Genomic DNA, 20,800 nt, shown 5'->3' on the forward strand with positions numbered 1-20,800 from the left:
TGTCTATTAAATCTTAAAGCATTATAGATACTTAAATAATATAAAATTACTAGCTTTGATTTTACCTGGGAGGGTGAGTAACCTACTAACTCTGGTAATTTTTGAAACCACCAAAATTTTCCAAGTATCACTGTTTCTGGTCTTTACACTTGGTGAGCTTCAAATGCCTTTGGTAATGGACTTTATCTCATTCTCTGTTACCTTTTGAGCATGTCAGTCTTATTGATACTTACTTGTAAAACTGTTTATTTGCATTTCCACAAAATTATTCCTATCTATATTTATCTTTCAGGTTTCAGCTCAATCATCAACTCTCAATGTATCCTTGACTTGACTATAATATCCAACAAGGCAGGGACCATGGCTATGTTCACTCATAGTTTGATTCTTTGTATCTAACACAGAATCTGGCATACAATTTATAATTGTTGAGTTACCAGTGAAATACATAATTACCTAATTCTCTTCTGCTTAAATTTTCTTAAATTATATTTAACTTTGATCTCTTTTTATGAGGAAAGATTTGGTTTTCTGTCCTCCTGGGCTTGATTTAATTTGAAAAGAAAGACTATCACCAACTACGCTAAACTTGACTATCTTTCATCCTATCTAATTGTTTCCCATGATTTTCCCTTTTGAAAATGGATAGAAGGGATTGATTCAATTCTTGGCAAGCATTTAGTAGGACTACTTTTCAGTGTGTTATGCTATATTATCAAGCCACTATATCTACTTTTAAATGTGTTTAACATTTTTAGAAGGGAGAGACCTGGAGCAGTTTAGAAATTGTAGGCATCATTTGCTTTTTTAAAGAATGACTTTTTCAAAGAGTTTTGAATTCTTAATAAATAGATATTTGAACCATTGATATTCTTGCTTATTGATAATGCAAACAGAACTTAAGTTATATGTGAGAAAATGATTTCAATAATAGCAGGCACAATATCTCATCTGTCAGGTTGTTTTTCTAAAGCATCAAATAAATCATGAATTACTCCATATTCCTTTTAGAGAATGATTTATTTTGCTCCTCTAATTTTAAATTTTAGCAACATTTTAACAAACTTGACATATAACACCTTTTTATATTTAAAATTTGGTATTAACATTTAACATAAAACATTTAAAATCTAGTATTAATTTAAAAGTGGTTTTATTAGCCACCTACAGCACTTCTAATTAGTTTTGATTATTTTTTTCATTAAGACTGTTTAGGAAAACATCATATTCTCTGCTGATAGTATAATAGTTTACATGCATTAATTTATAATATAACCAGTATGTTCTCAGTCTCCATTTCCATTTTATTTATTTATTTATTTATTTATTTTTTTTGATGATAAGTTCTTTTTTTTTTTTAATTTATTTTTTATTGGTGTTCAATTTACTAACATACAGAATAACACCCAGTGCCCGTCACCCATTCACTCCCACCCCCCGCCCTCCTCCCCTTCTACCACCCCTAGTTCGTTTCCCAGAGTTAGCAGTCTTTACGTTCTGTCTCCCTTTCTGATATTTCCCACACATTTCTTCTCCCTTCCCTTATATTCCCTTTCACTATTATTTATATTCCCCACATGAATGAGAACATATAATGTTTGTCCTTCTCCAACTGACTTACTTCACTCAGCATAATACCCTCCAGTTCCATCCACGTTGAAGCAAATGGTGGGTATTTTATACATGCATACATATATATGAATATAGATTATATATACCATATATGAATATATGTGTACACACATATGCAGTCACATAATATATCCAATATGACATCACTATCAAAGTTTAGTGTAACAGTATGCACATATATTCTACTTTGCTGCTCTGGCATATGGGTTTTATAAAATTTTAGACCTTCCAATTTTTAGGGGTTTTTTTTTTCAATTTTTAGGGTTTTATTTGTGTTATTTAAAGAATATATATCTCTACACACACGTGCATATGTATAATTCTAATTAGTTCATGATTATCAGCAGTCTAATTAGTATTGCAAACATTTTTATTGTTTCTGGTGATAATGTAATGTGTCATTATATGTGATAATGTTACCAATCATTTCAACTAACTACACTAACATCACTAACAAATCTATGCACTAAGTGTATTGAAAAACATGTACCTTATTAGGTATATGGGCTATGCAATCTTTTGCATACTATATTTGAGGACAGTCTGATATTTTAAAAATTTCAATGAATAAGAATTCACCTATATCTTAAGTACACTGTTAAGCAGTTTATCATTTAATTTTTGTTTTTCAAATACCAGGTTTCTTCAACAGCGGTTAAAAAAGGCTGTGCCCTATAACCGAATGAAGCTTATGATTGTGGGAAATACTGGGAGTGGTAAAACTACCTTATTGCAGCAATTAACAAAAACCAAGAAATCAGATCTCGGGGTGCAGAGTGCCACAGTTGGTATAGATGTAAAAGACTGGCCTATCCAAATAAGAGGCAAAGGGAAGAAAGACCTCATTCTAAATGTGTGGGATTTTGCAGGTATTTATTTTGCTAAAATCCTTTATTCAGAATTTTCTTTTATTTAGGACAGGGATTTAAAAGCTGAGATCTTATTCCAATACTGCAGAGAGACCCAGTAGATCCTATGGAATTATTCCAAAGCCATTTACTTCTAATTTTACCCTTGCCACCAGAGTGAATTTCATGGAATTCTGGTGTTAGGAACTAACAGTTGGAGCCAGCTGAAGCTTCAATACTTCAGGGGGTTGGTAATTGACACACACGCTAAAAGTTACCAACTCCTAGTACGAGCCCAATGGGGTCTTCTAAACATTGTCTTTGGCTATTTCTATCTCTCTCTCTTTTTGTATGCTAAATATTAGATATTATCACCTAAGAAAAAAACTTTTTAAAGGCTTCTTGCTTATTGTTTGGAAAGCTAAAAGAAGTCTCTAATCCTTCTTTAGGTCGTGAGGAATTCTACAGCACTCATCCCCACTTCATGACCCAACGAGCCCTTTACCTTGCTGTTTATGATCTCAGCAAAGGGCAGGCTGAAGTGGATGCCATGAAGCCTTGGCTCTTCAATATAAAGGTCAAGTGTTCTAATTATTTGAAAGTAGAAAATATTTTTTAGGGATGCCTGGGTGGCTTAGCGGTTGGGTGTCTGCCTTTGGCTCAGTGCATGATCCCGGGTTCCCGGGTTCAAGTCCCACATCAGGCTTGCTGCATGGAGCCTGCTTCTCCCTCTGCCCGTGTCTCTGCCTCTGTGTCTCTCATGGATAAATAAATAAAATCTTAATTTTTTAAAAAAATTTTCTACATGTAATGTAATTGATTTTGGACAGTTGCTTCAAACAGCCTCCTAAGTTTTTAAAAATAAAATTAGAAGCATTAACGTTTTGAGTTGAGAATTTTAAAGTGTAATTAGGTTGTGACATGAAAATAGTGTATTCCATATTGGTAAATGTTATGGATACTTAAAGCCCTTTAAGCTGAAAGAATGGAAAATGTATAACTATTTTTGATCATTTTATTTTATTTTATTTTTGAGGAGGGAGGGGCAGAGTGAAAGGGAGAGAGAATCCCAAGCAGCAGGCTTCATGCCCAGCGTGGAGCCTAATGCAGGGATCAATCTTAAAACCCTGAGATCATGACCTGAGCTGAGATCAAGAGTTAGATTCTTAACTGACTGAGCCACCTGGGCACCCTTGATCGTTTTATTTCTTAAATGGAGGATGAACTTCCCTGACTTAAACTATACTAAACAAAAGCAATCCATACATCATCAGTTATGTCCTCACTGGCAATGTAGTAAGAAGTACTTCAGATCTTGCACTTTTAAATGGCATCAGATTAATAAACTCTTATATCTGGAATCCCTTTTTGTAATTTTTCCACTTTGTCCCTTGCTGTCATGCTGTTAGGTGTTTCTTGATGTAGTACAGCTTTTTAGAATTGAGATAAAGCAAGAGTGAGTGATGTTCTTTGAATGAAGCATCAGTGGGCTCTCCTGTGAGCCAAGTCCTTAAAAGAGTTTGTGTCAGGACATTTTAGCAGATATTTTGGCTGCATACAAGCCCATTTTGTAATTTTGGTAATTTTTTTAACTTCCTTTTTTTTTGGGTCATAGCTAGCCAAAGTGAGCGAATATTATAGTGGTGGTCATACTTGCTCTAGTACCTTTTTTTGTTGTTGTTCCTGTGGACTCCAAATCGAATGACTTTAAAATGAATTCAGGAGATTGAATTTATAGATAAGGAAGAGAAAATATAAACCATATTATGTCATTTTGATATAGTCTTGGGTTTATTAAATGCTTATTTTATTTAGAAGTCCAAAATACACTTACAGAATAACCCATTTTAAGGCATAAAAGAAAAAAATAGACTTCTGTTATATAGGCTGCCTGAAAAGTGGTATAACTTGGAATAAGAAGGAGTATAAGAATGACTTTAAAATTTTTTAAGGTTAAAAGATAATAAAATAAAATAAAATAAAATAAAATAAAATTTCTTAAGGTTACCTTTTCCCCCTAAGTTTAAGGAAGGAAAGACAGTTGACATTTTCTTCTTCTTGATGTCTTTTAATTTCTAATTTCCACTCAACTGAATTTCATAAAGAGTAAATATGAACAGAACTGTAAGCGGTCTTGATTTTAAAACAAACACAAGAATATTTTGTATCACTTCCTATAGGCTCGTGCTTCTTCTTCCCCTGTGATCCTCGTTGGCACGCATTTGGATGTTTCTGATGAAAAGCAGCGTAAAGCCTGCATAAGTAAAATCACCAAGGAACTCTTGAACAAGCGAGGGTTTCCTGCAATAAGGGATTACCACTTTGTGAATGCCACTGAGGAATCTGATGCTTTGGCAAAACTTCGGAAAACCATCATAAATGAGAGTCTTAATTTTAAGGTAACGTGGTTAATGCCTTCTGTAGACTGGTGAATAAGTATAATTTATTAACTCTCATGTTACACAACTGTCAGAAGTCTTGAGAAGAGAACAACTGTCTTAAAATTGTGAGTTTTTTTCATAGCTGTTAGGATTACTAAAGTATTTCAATTTTAAGGTTTCTTACTTCTGTCATTCCTCATTTCAAATGCATAGAAATGGGAATAAAACTAATTAGAGGATCCTGAAGGAAACGAATGTCTGAGAGGCTGAATGTTTCTGAGAGAATCTGAGAACGTGTTTCTGATGCCCTTTCTCTCACAACTTTTTGTAGTGATAATTCAGCCAAAGAATACGAGTGAATATTGGGGTCTCAGGATCATCTTTCCTCTATTCTTTGTTCTTTCTCCACTTGCTCCTTTCTTTTGGAGTTTCTCTTTTATGTACACCCTGATCTGTGCTTCCTTCACATCTCTTATCAGTGTGATACCCATTCCACATGTTTTTCTTCCCTCAGTATTGTGAGATGGCTCTTTCATGAGGTTGCCAAGATTGTGAATTTGATTTTCAACAATGTCTAAGCAATTTTTTAGTCCATATAAACTGGGTTTTCAATTTTATTTATTTTTAAAGACTTTATTTATGTTTTTGACAAAAGAGAGAGGGAGAGAGTGTGTGCATAGTAGGGGGAGAAGCAGAGAAAGAGGGAGAAGCTGACTCCCCACTGAGCAGGGACCCCAATGTAGGGCTCAAACCCCAGGACCCCAAGATCATGACCTGAGCTGAAGGCAGACACTTGACTGAGCCACCCAGGTGCCCTTGGGTTTTCTACTTTAGAAATTACGTTTTGATTTCCAAAGTTCTAGTAAGCCAAATATAATTCATAGGGTTCATAAAATACAAATAAATTGGTTATTAGGGAGAATACTTGTTTTTAATACTTGTAGGAAAAAGAAATCTTTCCTAAGTTTTACAAATACTGTAGTATAAAGTACACTGAAAATTCCTCGAATAGTTTCATGAGCCAAACACAATGGTCAATTTCATTGTTAGTCCCTGTTGGTTTAGCTCATTAGCACTAATGATCAAGGCTATGGCTTATAACTAGGGTCCTGTTTTGCCTGGGCATTCCCAGCGTAATTAATAGTGTCCCACTACATTCTCAGAAGCATTCCAATTTGGATGATAAATTACACAATCACCCTGGTTATAATGTGTTGGCCAGTTAGCTTAGTTCTGTTCCATTTGCACAGATTATACTCCTATCTAAAACCTAATGAGCCATTTATAAATGTGTTGGTCTTTGTGGTGCCCAGGGAGAGAATTTGCATGTTTGTATCTTTCAACACATTTATCACAGTCACTAAAAGATTTTACCATCCGTGGGTCAGTAGTGGCATCTTATGTAAGCAGAACGACATAGTATTTATTTGGAGATTTTTGTGTTCTCTTGTTGGACATATGATTAAAGAGCAATGTGACTTTTAACAAACAAATACACAAAATTCATGTATCCAATTAAATATTCTCTATCTAGGCAGTTTTCCTCCGAGACTACACCTGTACTTACAGAACTTTACTGTTAATTATAACATTTTAGTAGCTCCTATTCTTGTCATATATGTCAGAGCATATATCATATTTTTAAAAAGACTTCTTGGAGAGGAATTTGTTTTCAAAAAGCCTGAATTAGTTGAAACAAATAGATAAAGTATGAATAGTTTAGTTGAAGTATAGATAAACTGGTTGGTTCTTCTAACTGGACTAGTAGTGCTTTAGCATGATAGCAAGTTATCACTATCAATCAATAAGACCAACTTTCTTCCTGCACTCATAAATTAACCCTGAAGCCAACACAAATGCTTTGATAAACGGCTGGATTATTGGAAGAAAGATGTATATTGCTAATGGTTGCATCATTCTGGCATTTTAGTTTGAAAATCCATCTGATTGCTTTGCAGAAAACTGGCTCTTTCAGGATCTTTCAGAACCAATGATCCTGCCAGAGCTTGAATATATTTTCATCCCTGAGATGCTTCAACTTGTATTCAAGCAGGTTTTTAAATCTATTAGAGATTATTATTTTGTACTGGCATTTGTTTTTCATTTGCTCCTCTATCTTGGCTCTTCTCTATTCTTTCCCTGTCTTGCCTTTATTAACATGTGTCTATGCAGACTCTAGAATAAAAATTTTGTTTTGGCTCTTGGTGATCCCATAATCAAGCTAAAAGGAGAAGTAGGACAAAACAGAATTCATTGCCAACATTAGCCCTTTCAATCTTGTTCAGCCCATTCGCAGAGCATTCTCTGATTGTCCTGTAACTCAGCACTATAAAATTCACCCCTTTGCTATGTAATTTGCTTTCTGTGAGAACATTGTTTACTTCTGTATGTAGATTTTCTTTCTTGAGTTAAAACACAAACTTCAATATGACGTTCTATTTTGTCTTAATTTATAAATGATGAGAAGGAATATGAAAAGTGGAAATTAGCGGATTTATATGTAATTTGCTGTGGTATTGGATACATGAAAACAGTTTTTTGAATGTTTTGAAGTGAATATGTAGGTAATAGTATGGCTGTTATAAATAAAACTCCTTAAAGTTCTACTTAAGAGTAGAAAAAGAGAGACGCCTTGGTGACTCAGCGGTTGAGTGTCTGCCTTTGGCCCAGGGTGTGATCTCGGAGTCCCGGTGTCCTGTTGTCCTGGGGTCTAGCCCACATGGGGCTCCCTGCATTCAGCCTGCTTCTCTCTCTCTCTGTCTGTGTCTCTGCCTCTGTCTCTCTGTGTCTTTCATGAATAAATAAATAAAATCTTTAAAAAAAAGAGTAGAAAAAGAGCACCTTAAATTTGCATGTGTGTGTGTAATAAACCCAACTTCTGTTTATAGTAAGTTTAAAAATTTAAGTAGAAATTCTTAGGTAAAAAGAATACAAGAATATATAAATGGGTTGAGAAATAGGGAGAGTTTGCCACCTGGTGGTTTTCAGAGGCACTTTAGTCACTATTGTTACAGTTGCATTTCTATTTAAAATTAGATTCTCCTGGGGAAAAAAAGTTCGGAAAAGATTTTTTATTATAGAAATTATCTTAAAGTGACTCTTTAAAATTTTTTTTATGTATTTCAGTTAGCATACAATGATTAGATTATGAGTGTAATAGACCAAAAAAAAAATCATCCTCTCATGTCAAAATTATTTGTGTTTAGATGATTTTTTGTTTTCCCAAGTTTGAAGTTCCATGAAAAAGCATAGCTTGGGTACATTCCATTAATGTAACATTTTGCAAATAACAAGCACAAACTATAATGTTTTACCTTGGAGCATAAACATTTTCATCTAATAAATAAGGCCTTAAGGCTTTGGAATACTTACTGACTTTTTTTTTTTTTTTAACTGACTTCTTATGCTAACATATCTATTGCATATATGTCTAATGTCTTAGAAAATAGCAAATCCCTTATTTATGGTTAGTGATTTATCCTGGGTTGTATCATGGTTTTTCTGGGTTGTATCATGGTTTTTCTGAATTGTTAGATAAATATTTCCATATTATTTTGATAGTTCTTTCTAAATTGGCTTCTGTGTTTATATTTTTCTTATTTTAATATTTTGTTTATTCTTCACAGTTTAAATAGTTTTTTTAAAAAGATTTTATTTGTTTATTCATGAGAGACACACACACACAGAGAGAGAGAGAGAGAGAGAGGCAGAGACACAGGCAGAAGGAGAAGCAGGCTCCATTCCATGCAGGGAGCCTGACCACAGGCTGACCCCAGCCTGTCCTGGGTCTCCAGGACCACACTCCAGGCTGAAGGTGGTGCTAAAGCACTGAGCCACCCGGGCTGCTCCAGTTTAAATAGGTTTACATCACATTTTGATTTTATTTAAAAAATACATTTCTGAATAATATTTTACTTTCCTAACAACTATTAGCACTGAATTTACCAACCACCCGACAAGCATATGAGTGAAATGAATTTTTACAGCTTGTCATTTGTAATTACACAGATCCGAGATCAGCCTGTTGTTGGGCAGCTGATTCCAGACTGTTATGTAGAACTTGAGAAAATCATTTTATCAGAGCGTAAAAATGTGCCAATTGAATTTCCTGTAATCGACCGGAAACGATTATTACAACTTGTAAAGGAAAATCAGCTGCAGTTGGATGAAAATGAGCTCCCTCATGCAGTTCACTTCCTAAATGAATCAGGTTTGTGTGTTTGTTACATATTTTTTCAAAGCTCCAGTACAATCATTTATGAGAATATATCTAAACCTTGCACAGAATTTACATACAAAACTTAATAGAATTTCCATAAAATTCTTGGACCATTGACTTTTTCCTTTTGAAAGGTCATCATGTGCAATAATGTTGAATCATATGCCATATTATAGAAAATCATTTAGAAACCATCTGGGACAGTGTTGGGAAGAGTATCCCAGCAGGAGTTAAAACATGAGGGTTCTAGAAATTGGCTTAACTATTCAGGAGCTTTGAGACCCTGAGCACAAGCCATATCTTTTCATAGTATCATTTGAATTTAGTGTGTGTGGAGTTATTTGTATACTATAAAGGGGAATTATTATTGGGGTGCTCTAACTGGGCACTTAGAGGATCAATGGTTGCCTGAAATAATAATGCACCTTTTAGAATGGCAGATCCTACCTGTTGCATTGCACATAGTCAGTGTGACCTCATAGTTGAAAACACTTGCAGAAGCTTCTGTGCTATTTGTGTATTTGATCAATATGACCTTGCTAGAAAGGTATGAGTTGATTTGTAGTACTAGAGTTAAGCGGCTGAGAAACTGCTTTTAATCCCTAGATTCTGTTGTGTGAAAAATAAATCTTTACATGGATTATAATCTGTTCCTTTTTCCCCATTATTCTTAAGCCAGTAGCTTTCTGCAATATTCTGTATTTCTTACCTATATTTGAAAATAAGATATCTTTGTAGGATATATTTAGAAAACTAAAAAAATTCTGTGAATTTTTTATTATTTGTAAATATATATACAAGACAATGCATGCCATTGTCTCACATATGCTTGTATATGATTTTTATTTAGTTCAAAAATTCCTTTATATATCTGGACATTAGAGCTTGGGAACCGGAATGCCCAGGTTCTAGTCTCAGCTCTGCTACTAACTGTGCTGAGATTTCCTCATCTGTAAAATGAGGAGGTTGGACTAGAGTCTCTCAAAAGCCCCTTTTTATTTGTATATTGTGGATTCCATGTTTCACTGTTTGATTTTTTACTATAGGGGTCCTTCTTCATTTTCAAGATCCAGCTCTGCAGTTAAGTGACTTATATTTTGTGGAACCCAAGTGGCTTTGTAAAGTCATGGCACAGGTTGGTGTCTGGTATTTTTGTGGCATGAGGGTAATGACTGAAGAGTGCTAAAAATGATGGAATTTATATTCAGTTAAGGTAGAAAGTCCTGTACATGTAGAATACTGTAGATCAATTCATGTAGGAGTCTACATAAAGTAGAGCTTCATGAAAGAAGGGACAATGTCTGAGAGTTCACCTCAGTGTCTTTGTTTCCAACTTACAGACAGATGTTGTACCACTGTGTTCCACAGTGCTTTTCTAGATCCTTATGACACTTTGGTTTGGTTATTGGTATAGTCAGTTGAATGGAAGCTTTGTGAAAATCCTTGGGGGAAATATACATAAGAAAATTGGATGATGAGCCTAAAACCTTTAGACAGCATGAAGGGAAGTTTTGACTCTTGAGTGGAATATAAGCTCTAAATGCTTACAGTTTTGAAAACTGGATGGTGATGGTTATGGCTGTCCTTTTTCCATTTGTATTTCATATGGAAAAGTTTTTCTTTTGCCAATGATAATCAATTACCGGTAAGTTTATCTTAATTAGTTACCATCTCTATAGGTTTGCCATAGAAAAATACATTCAAGCAGAACACACTAGCTCAGTGTTTCTCACTGTCAGATTGCACCAGATAATTATTTGTTGTACATTATAGGATGTTAGCAGCATCTTTGGTTTCTACCATCTAGATGCCAGTAGTACTCCCCTAGTGTGACAAGCACAAATGTGTCCAAACATTGCCAAATAGAGGTGGGGGTGCAAAATCACCCTGGTTGAGAACAACTGCATCTAACTTAATCATGAACTGAAGGGAGCTTGAGGAGACTCTCTAACACATGTACTCACTCACTGACAACTATTTTGTTTGTGAGCATAATGCAGTTTTGAACGTGACTCCCTGAATCCCTAAAATGATTCTGTCTTTTTACATTAGAATCATCTCTTCTAACTAAACCATAATAGTAATTAAATTCCCTCATAATTTTGAATGTTAGTTTCTAAATTTTATCTAAGGAATAAAAGGACAGGAAACTAATTTTTGGCTAAATCCTATATCATGGACTTTGAGAGCATTTGAAACACAATCGGCAATTGTAACATGATAGTAATAGCTATTTTGGTAGATGTTTTATTTTTATTTATTTATTTTTTAAAAGAATTTATTTACTTATTCATGAGACACACACACACACACACACACACACATACACACACACACAGAGGCAGAGACACAGGCAGAGGGAAAAGCAGGCTCCATGCAGGGAACCCAACATGGGACTCGATTCCGGGTCTCTAGGATCATGCCCTGGGCTGAAGGCAGGTGCTAAACCACTGTGCCACCAGGGATCCTGATAGATATTTTTAAAGTAGATTTTCATCCTTTTGCACAATATGCCATGGAAAGTGATTCCACTCATTTGCTAAATGGGAATGAAGCTGGTAGAGTGGTCAAGGGTACAAGCTCTAGAGTCGGCATGACCTGTGTTCAAATTTCTTCTGTATCTTTCTTAACTTTGTGACATTTCTTAATGTTTTAAGCCTTTGTTTCTTTACTTGTAAAATAAGGAAAATAACTGTTTTTTTCTACATTGCTTCCCTAATTCAGTGTAAGTGAGAAGTAAATGTTAGCTAATTTTATGTTTAACCTATTTGGTAATTAAAGATATTATTTTAGGAAATGAAAAAAAAAACCCTTCAAAATTGTAAAGATGTATCCATGAAATTTTGGAAAGTGTGCCAGGTACAGAGCTAAATAAAAAATCTGTGTAGGTGGGTACGTTCTGTACAACAAAGGGAGTTTTAAATATACCCTGAAGATTTTTGTTGTCCTAGATGGTGCACTGTATCAGAACATAACTAAACTCTAGATAGTCAAGAAAAGGCTAAAGTTGCACTAAAAAGTGATGTTTTTCCATGTGAATTGGTAATATTTAAAATTACGCAGATACAGATAATATAGGAGGGCCTCTTATTCAGTAGAATAAAGAAGTAGTTTGCATCAGAATCACCGTCTTTTAACAAAAGCAACCTTCTACCATAACCACAATAAAATCCCTGAAGATTCATGGAGAAATTAAGTTGAAACTCCATGAAAGTTCTTATTAGCATAGTTATACTATAAACATGATAATTTAAGTGAAAATTAAGTCAAGAATTTGAACAGTTCCAAGTTATATTGAAAGATCTAAAAGAGTCAGTAGAACAATTAAATTTCATATTAATTTAATAAATGCCATCATTTTTGTTTATGCTGATATATTAAAGTATAATGTCATTTTCACCAAGACTTAAAGAAAATGAAAGCTATAAATGATCAAATGAAAACAAGAATGAATTGTCTGATATCCATCAGCAAAAATAAATAGGGGTATTCACCTCCATGAATCATCAAGGCAAGGTCAGAAACAATTTCAGGGTGCAGAAGCTCTAAGAGCCTACCTACCCTTCTCTTTGCTCCAGACTATTAGGTCATTAGATTTATTAAAGATGTTTCCGTCATTGCACAGAGAAGTTTGCAAAAACTCATTTAACCATATGATAAAAGAGATATGAAGGACACTTACTGAATTAATCAGGTGGAACATTAAAAAGCTTGCATGGCAATGTAATCTTGTTAAAAACTTGGGTGAGGAACTTGGGAAATTTTCTTTCTTTGCATAACGGCATACGTTAGGAATTATAAATTATGAGGCAGAAGGAATATAAAGAGTTCTTTCAAAGGTGATAAAATTTAGATAACATTTCAGTTTTGCATTGCTATGTAACAAGATACCCCCAAACTTGGAGTAAAACATCAACATTTTATTGTTTCTCACTGTTCTGTGGGCTGACCATGCTCAGCGGAACAGCTCTGCTGCCATGGCATTGGCAGGGGTCATTCACTTGGCTTCCTTCATTGAGTCAAGCTGCTGAGTCCAAGAAACTTACACTCACATTTTTGGTATGTTGGTGCTCCACCATGTAGTCTTTCATATGACCAGTCCTCTCAAAGGGTGGGCCCAGAGCTGATAAAATGTCAGTTGTGCCATGTTCTAATGACTGGAGTAACCATAGAGCCTATCCAGGTTCAAGAGGAATCAAGGATCCTTCAAGAAATGAAAGATCAAACACCACACCTGTGTAGGAAGAGAAGCAATTCATGTGTCTGTCTTTGGAAACCATCTACTACAAATAGTGGTAGTGCACCATAGATCTACTTAAAAACATCAAGCACAAACTCCTATTTTATTTTATTAATTTTTAAAAAGATTTTATTTATTTTTTCATGAGACCCACAGAGAGAGAGAGAGGCAGAGACACAGGCAGAGGGAGAAGCAGGCTCCATGCAGGGAGCCTGATGTGGGACTTGATCCTGGGACTCCAGGATCATGCCTTGAGCCAAAGGCAGATGCTCAACCACTGAGCCACCCAGGCATCCCAACAAACATGCCAATTTTAAATCAATGTTTCTAGGAGTGCACAGCTGGCTCAGTCAGAAGAGCTTGCAGCTCTCAATCTTCCAGGTTGTGAGTTCAAGCCCCATGTTGGGTATAGACATTACTTAAAAAAACCTTAAGAAAATTTTAAAAATGAAGTCAAAGTATCAAAATAAATTAGAGTGAGTATATAATAATGGCTAACATACAAGGGGTTACTTATGTGCTATTCAAACATTTTCTCATGTAATTCTCAGAGCAACTCTTTTAAATGGTACTAGATTAGTCCTCATCCTGAAGATGAAGAAATTGATGGACAGAGAAGTTAAACAATTTATCCAAATCAACATATTTAGGAAGAAGTAGAGTTGGGATTTCAAACTAAGTAGTTTGACTCCAGTGCCCCTAAATCAAACCCCAGGATAAAATGCTCTACACTTTCTTTTCCCCAGATTCACTCATCCAACATTGATTTGAGACCTACAGTGTCCCAGATGTTGTTCTGATGCTGGATAAGCATTATAAGCATAGATAAAACAATGTTCCTGCTTTCGTGAAGCTGATATTCAAATAGGAGGAAATAACCAATAAATAAACACTTAAAATGTCAGGTGGCAGATGCTGTAAAGAAAATGCAAAATATGGTTGGAATAGAGAGGGAGTTGTCAGACAAGGTCTTATCAACTTTATTTTCAAACAATTAAAAAAAACTATGGATTCATGAGACACATACACACACAGACAGGCAGAGGGAGAAGCAGGCTTCTTGAGGGGAGCCTGATGTGGGACTCGATCCTAGGACCCCAGGATCATTACCTGAGCCAAAGGCAGATGCTCAACCACTGAGCCACCCAGGCACCCCTGGTCTTAACAACTTTAAAAATGCCAGAACAGCAACCAATTTTCCTTACCACCTGATTTGTAAGAGCAGTCTGGGCTCTAAAGTGCACAATATGGGAGAAGTCCCACACTGCAGTTTTTATTATTTAATGACCCATTTATACATTGTTGTTAGACACCATTGTGTTCAGCCAGTCATGCATTCATTGATTCAATAATGATTCAATACATATAATTATGTACCAAACAGAGATATAGAGATAAAGGAGATAAGTCCGTGGACCTAAGGATTTTACAATCCAATATTTCACCCACCTACATGATAATGTACATAATATATGCTCCTATTGAAGTATCCCTTATATGCTAAAGATCGAGTAAAGAAATTAAGCACAAACTTAAAAAAATCATTTGGCTAAGTAAAATGAATAGGAATATGTAGATAGTAATAGCTAACATATGAGGGCTTACTATAAGCTAAAAATTGTCATATGCACTTTGCATGCCTTTTGTATGTTATCTTATTTCAATGTCATGACAGTCTAAGGGTGAGTCACTTTTATTATCTGATCTGATTGAAACTGTGGCTTAAGGAAATTATATACCTTTCTCAAGATAACGCAGCTAGTACTAGAACATGGATTTGAACCTGGGTTCTTCTGAAGTTAATACTTTTAACTTCTGTGATGATGGTCAAAGCTGAAAGTATGGTCTCTATAGTAGAATCATCGGAGTTTCTTGTTAAACAAGCACATTCTCAAGCTTCATCTCAGACCTACTGATCCAGGCTCCATCTGGAGTCCAGCGAAATTCTGTAGTTACTTTGTGTAAGAATCACTAACCTGTACCACATACTGCCTCTCTTCCTATTGATGGAAACCGTTTTCCTTTATGCTCAAGTAACATTTCTAAGGCAAACCTGTGGCAAACCTGTAATGAGAACATAGTCTAGAGGATAATTTCCCAATAAATATATTGTTGATGAGGCTATAATAAGGATGAAGGGTGTTGGATTGATTTGTTAATTGGAGCTGGGGAAGGTTTAACATTCATTGATTGCAGAGGATCTCTATAATATTTGATTTGCATTCACTCTCTTAATTTTTTTTTTTTTTTGTGGAGGAATGGTTGCCCTACTGGGCTTCTGGTTACAGGGCTTCTAGTAGAGAAATCAGGTGCCCTGTTACACTTGACAACATTAAATTGTTTTGATCATATCAATAGCAAAGAGACACAAAATGCTTTAAATTAAACACTTTTCAGAGAATGAATTCTAGTGATTATTTACGAGTTTAAATCTTTCAGATTTTGACAGTGAAAGTGGAAGGCTATCCAAAACATCCTAAGGGAATCATTTCACGTAGAGATGTGGAAAAATTTCTTTCAAAGAAAAAGAGATTTCCAAAGAACTACATGTCACAGTATTTTAAACTGCTAGAAAAATTCCAGATTGCCTTGCCAATAGGAGAAGAATATTTGCTGGTTCCAAGCAGGTAAACCTAAACTGGAAATTCACCATCTATTATATGTTTTAATTGTCAAAATAACTTTGGTTTATGATAAATGTATTAATTTTTTTGCTTCTTGTGTACACTCTCTACTGAAATGTAACATTTATTTTTAATGAAAACACTACATTTGACACTTCAAAGGTATAGTAAATGATTTGTTTTATGTATGTAATTACTGTTTGGTTTACCACTACTTGAATTACTTAAGAAAGGAAAATAGTGATATGTGTGTGTGTGTGTGTGTGTCTTTAAATGGTACTGAGGGAGTTATATTAGGTTCTGGAGGATAGTGCGTTTTCATCAGAATTTATTTTTTAAAGGATTTATTTATTTATTTATTTATTTATTCATTCATTCATTCATTCATTCATGAGAGACACACAGAGAGAGAGGCGGAGACATAGGCAGAGGGAGAAGCAAGCTCCTCAGGGGATTCAATCCTGGGACTCTGGGACCATACCCTGAGCCAAAGGCAGATGCCCAACACTGAGCCATCCAGACGTCCCTCATCAGATGACTTTATGGCAGTGAATTTTCAGAGAGTGGCAACACAATGAAGGCCTAAGTTCTAGCTCTGTATTATAGAAATTTTTCTTGTTGCTTTATAGTTTCTTATTGCTGGGAAATGTTATAAGGTATATGACATTGAAAAGTGCAAATTGCATTGATTGGTAGATGCTATTCAATTCTAAAAATACATGTACACTTTTTTCTAGGACATGACATTTTTTCGAGTTTTATATAATCCCTTAAAACCTGTCTATGCATAACTAATTGTAATAATTTATTTATTAGTATAAATGGGATTACTGAAAAAAAATGCATCTGAGCATGTATTTGAATTGACTAAATAGCCATTGAATTTTTGAAGAAGGAAGGTCATGTAGCAAAAGAACATTATAAAAACGTGCAATTGCCTACAATATTTATCTTCGACTCATTGATTTTAAGTAGTAAAGCACTCTGGTTAACATGGTTGGGTAAATTTTTATGTAGCTATGTAATGCTGATACCCTTTTCTCTTTAGTTTGTCTGATCACAGGCCTGTGATAGAGCTTCCCCATTGTGAGAACTCTGAAATTATCATTCGACTATACGAAATGCCTTATTTTCCAATGGGATTTTGGTCGAGGTTAATCAATCGATTACTTGAAATTTCACCTTACATGCTTTCAGGAAGAGGTATGTATTTAATGAAGTCAATATTTGAGAAGTTAGGGGGGAAGCATATTAAAATTGACATGTCATTTTCACAGAGTTCATGTATTTGTAAGGCCACTGAAAATCAGAAAATAAGCTTATAGGACTTCAGAGTAGCCAGGATAAGGACACATAGGCTCATTTAAGTTCATGCAGTTTGTCAAGAAGGAAATTTCTTAAGTCCTCACTCAAAGCGTATTTGTTTTTATTTTAGACACATTTATAATAAGTATGAATATCTTGCTTTCCAAGCTAGAGTAGACTAGAAGCAACAGTTTTAGAAGGTAAGATTACTAGGATTCACTGGTGTTAAACACATGCACACGTGTAAACCGACACACACAAATGAACAAAGAAAAATTACAAGTGACTATCACTGCAAAGCCAGAGAGTCTTAGTTAACAAAAGTAACAGGTTCTGACCATTCAGACCATTCACTGTAAAGACTTAAAAGCTCTCTTGCTGTGCAATTCCTGAGGGATTTATATTTATATTTATATTTATATTATATATATTATATATATTTATATTTATATTTATTTATATTTATATTTATATTTATTTATATTTATATTTATATTTTTTATATTTTTTATAATCTTTTTGATTAAAAATGGGTCTTTAGGGCAGCCCTGGTGGCTAAGCAGTTTAGCGCCGCCTTCGGCCCAGGACCTGATCCTGGAGACCTGGGATCAAGTCCCGCGTCGGGCTCCCTGCATGGAGCCTGCTTCTCCCTCTGCCTGTCTCTGCCTCTCTCTCTCTCTGTCTCTCATGAATAAATAAATAAAATCTTTAGAAAAAATGGGTCTTTATATTGCTAGCTCCTCCTTCTTGAAGAAAGGGAGAACTAGTGCTCCAAAGGAAAAATATCATTTTGGGGGGCGGGGCAGGGGGGGAGTTAAAAATCAGCTTTATGCATGTGTTACTGTATTTTGAAATAAACCTTATTTTGCTTGCAATTAATCAATATGTAGGTAGTTACATCACATTAAAATAAATCATTCCAGAAGTTTTTATTTTAGTGTGACAACCAACCTCCTTTTAAGAGTTTTAAAAGTTATGAGAATTTGGGGTGCCAGTGGTTCAATTGGTTAAGCAACTGGCTCTATTTCAGCTCAAGTCATGATTTCAGGTTTGTGAGATCAAGCCCAGCCCAGTATTGAACCTGCTTAAGATTCTCTCTCTCCTTCTCCCTCTGCCCTTTCCCACCTTTCACTCATGCACACTCTCTCTTAGAAAAAAAATGGAAGTTATGATTACTTATTTATGATTCTTTTTATTCTATTAAGCATATCAAACTATTTTAACATCATGAATCTGAACTATCTTTTAGGTTACCTACTGGGCATTTTATTTTATTGCCTTGCAAAATTGAGGTTAAAATACTTAATTTCATGCACAATAGATATGAATGAGTAGTTGTGTCATTAACAATTCCAATACTTTGTTTCAAAACATATGTATCTCTATTACTTACTTGTGGCATTTGCAGTGATTTTTCTGCTCTTTTAATTTATGAAGTTCATAATTAATGGATACATTTGGGTCCATTTAAACTTCTTTCAGAACGAGCACTTCGCCCAAACAGAATGTATTGGCGACAAGGCATCTACTTGAATTGGTCTCCTGAAGCTTATTGTCTGGTAGGATCTGAAGTCTTAGACAATCACCCAGAGAGTTTCTTAAAAATTACAGTTCCTTCTTGTAGAAAAGGTAAGGAAATTAATTCAAAACTTTGAATTGTACCACTAAAGAAATATAAACATTTTTTTTTCAAACTTTGTAGTCCCTCTTTCTAGCTTTGCAACAGAATAAGGTTCAGATAGGGTGTTGATGAGCTCTTCTTTGGATCATGTAGGCTGTATTCTTTTGGGCCAAGTTGTGGATCACATTGATTCTCTGATGGAAGAATGGTTTCCTGGATTGCTGGAGATTGATATTTGTGGTGAAGGAGAAACTCTGTTGAAGAAATGGGCATTATATAGTTTTAATGATGGTGAAGAGCATCAAAAAATCTTACTTGACGACTTGATGAAGAAAGCAGAAGAAGGTAGTATTGATGTAAAACTTTCAAATTTTTTAAGTGATCCTTTCAATGTTCAATGGCCTACTGGGCAACATAACCTCAACTATGAAATAAGAATACTAGAACCTACCTCATAGAATTGTTATGAGGATTAAAATAGATGATACATGCTTCCAGAATTTGGCTATTGTAAATAATGCTGCAGTAAACATAGGGGGTGCATATATGTCTTTTTGAATTAGTGCTTTCTTTTTGTTTGGGCAAATAGTCATGGAATAAGCAGAATCACATGGTATTTCTATTTTTAATTTTTCAAAGAACCTCCACACTGTTTCCCACAGTGTCTGCACCAATTTGTATTCCCACCAACAGCATGTGAGGGTTCTTTTTATTTTAATCCCTGCCAACACTTGTTATTTCTTGTTTTCCATTGTAGTCATTCTGACAGGTGAAAGACGATATCTCATTGTGGTTTTGATTTACATTTCCCTGATGATTAGTGTTGTTGAACAACCCAAGTGTCCATTGATAGGAGACTGTATAAAGAAGATGTAGTATGTGTATATATATGTGTGTGTGTATACATATATGTGTGCATACATACACACGTGGGATACACATACATAGATACATACATATATGCACTATATATATAATATATACATACATACACACTGGAATATTACTCAGCCATAAAAAGAATGCTATCTTGCCATTTCCAACAACATGGATGGACCTAGAGGGTATAACACTAAGTGCAGTAAGTCTCAGACAAAGACAAATGCCATATGATTTCACTCTTTAGAACTTAAAACACAGAACAAACAAACAACAACCAGAAAAAGGAAGACATAAAAAACCCAGACCCTTAAATACAGAGAACAAACTATTGATTACTAGAAGGGAGGTAGGTTGAAAGACACATGAAATCAGTGAGTGGGATTAAGAGTACATTTATCATGATGAGTACTGAGAAATGTATATTGTATATCAGTATATTGTACACATGAACCTAATATAACACGGTATGTTAATTATACTTGCATAAAAAATATAATAGGATGATACATAAAAATAATTTAGCAATTTGTTAACCATGTAACAAGTGCCCCCACATATGTGGTAAAAGTAGAGAGTAGATGATTTCTTAGACAGATGTCAGTCTAAGGAAGTTCTGAATTCTAATTTCTAATGAGTGAACCTAGGAATGAATTTGTAACATTCCAAGTGCATAGGTGTTAACTGAACCTTTAACGCTTTATCAGATTTTCTAGAGAAAAATAGGATTGGTAAGAAACCCTAAAAGAAGAATTAGAAATCATAGGAAATATGATTATTTTTGTGCAAATTTATGTATATCCTTAAAAGTTTGTTTTAAAAAAAACGTTTTGTGTACTTTTCAGGAGACCTTCTAGTAAATCCAGATCAACCAAGGCTCACCATTCCAATATCTCAAATTGCTCCTGACTTAATTTTGGCTGACTTACCTAGAAATATTATGTTGAATAATGATGAATTGGAATTTGAACAAGCTCCAGAGTTTCTCTTAGGTAACTACTTTTGCTGGTTTGAGAATAAAAATTAGGATATAATTTTTCCTTTATAATCT

The 20,800-nt window shown here is 34.7% G+C and overlaps 1 protein-coding gene across 1 annotated transcript in view; it reads left to right on the forward strand.

Moving 5' to 3' along the window:
- Positions 1–20,800, forward strand: part of LRRK2 (leucine rich repeat kinase 2) — a 139,801-nt gene that overhangs the window by 74,311 nt on the left and 44,690 nt on the right. The window contains exons 29-38 of the mRNA XM_038577307.1: positions 2,272–2,501; positions 2,930–3,057; positions 4,661–4,879; positions 8,870–9,071; positions 10,127–10,215; positions 15,760–15,947; positions 16,993–17,147; positions 18,732–18,878; positions 19,024–19,215; positions 20,595–20,741. Of these exons, the coding sequence (XP_038433235.1) occupies positions 2,272–2,501; positions 2,930–3,057; positions 4,661–4,879; positions 8,870–9,071; positions 10,127–10,215; positions 15,760–15,947; positions 16,993–17,147; positions 18,732–18,878; positions 19,024–19,215; positions 20,595–20,741 (1,697 nt within the window). The remainder of the gene's footprint in view (positions 1–2,271; positions 2,502–2,929; positions 3,058–4,660; positions 4,880–8,869; positions 9,072–10,126; positions 10,216–15,759; positions 15,948–16,992; positions 17,148–18,731; positions 18,879–19,023; positions 19,216–20,594; positions 20,742–20,800) is intronic.

This window comes from Canis lupus, chromosome 27 (assembly GCF_011100685.1).
Source record: "Canis lupus familiaris isolate Mischka breed German Shepherd chromosome 27, alternate assembly UU_Cfam_GSD_1.0, whole genome shotgun sequence".
NCBI lineage: Eukaryota > Metazoa > Chordata > Mammalia > Carnivora > Canidae > Canis > Canis lupus.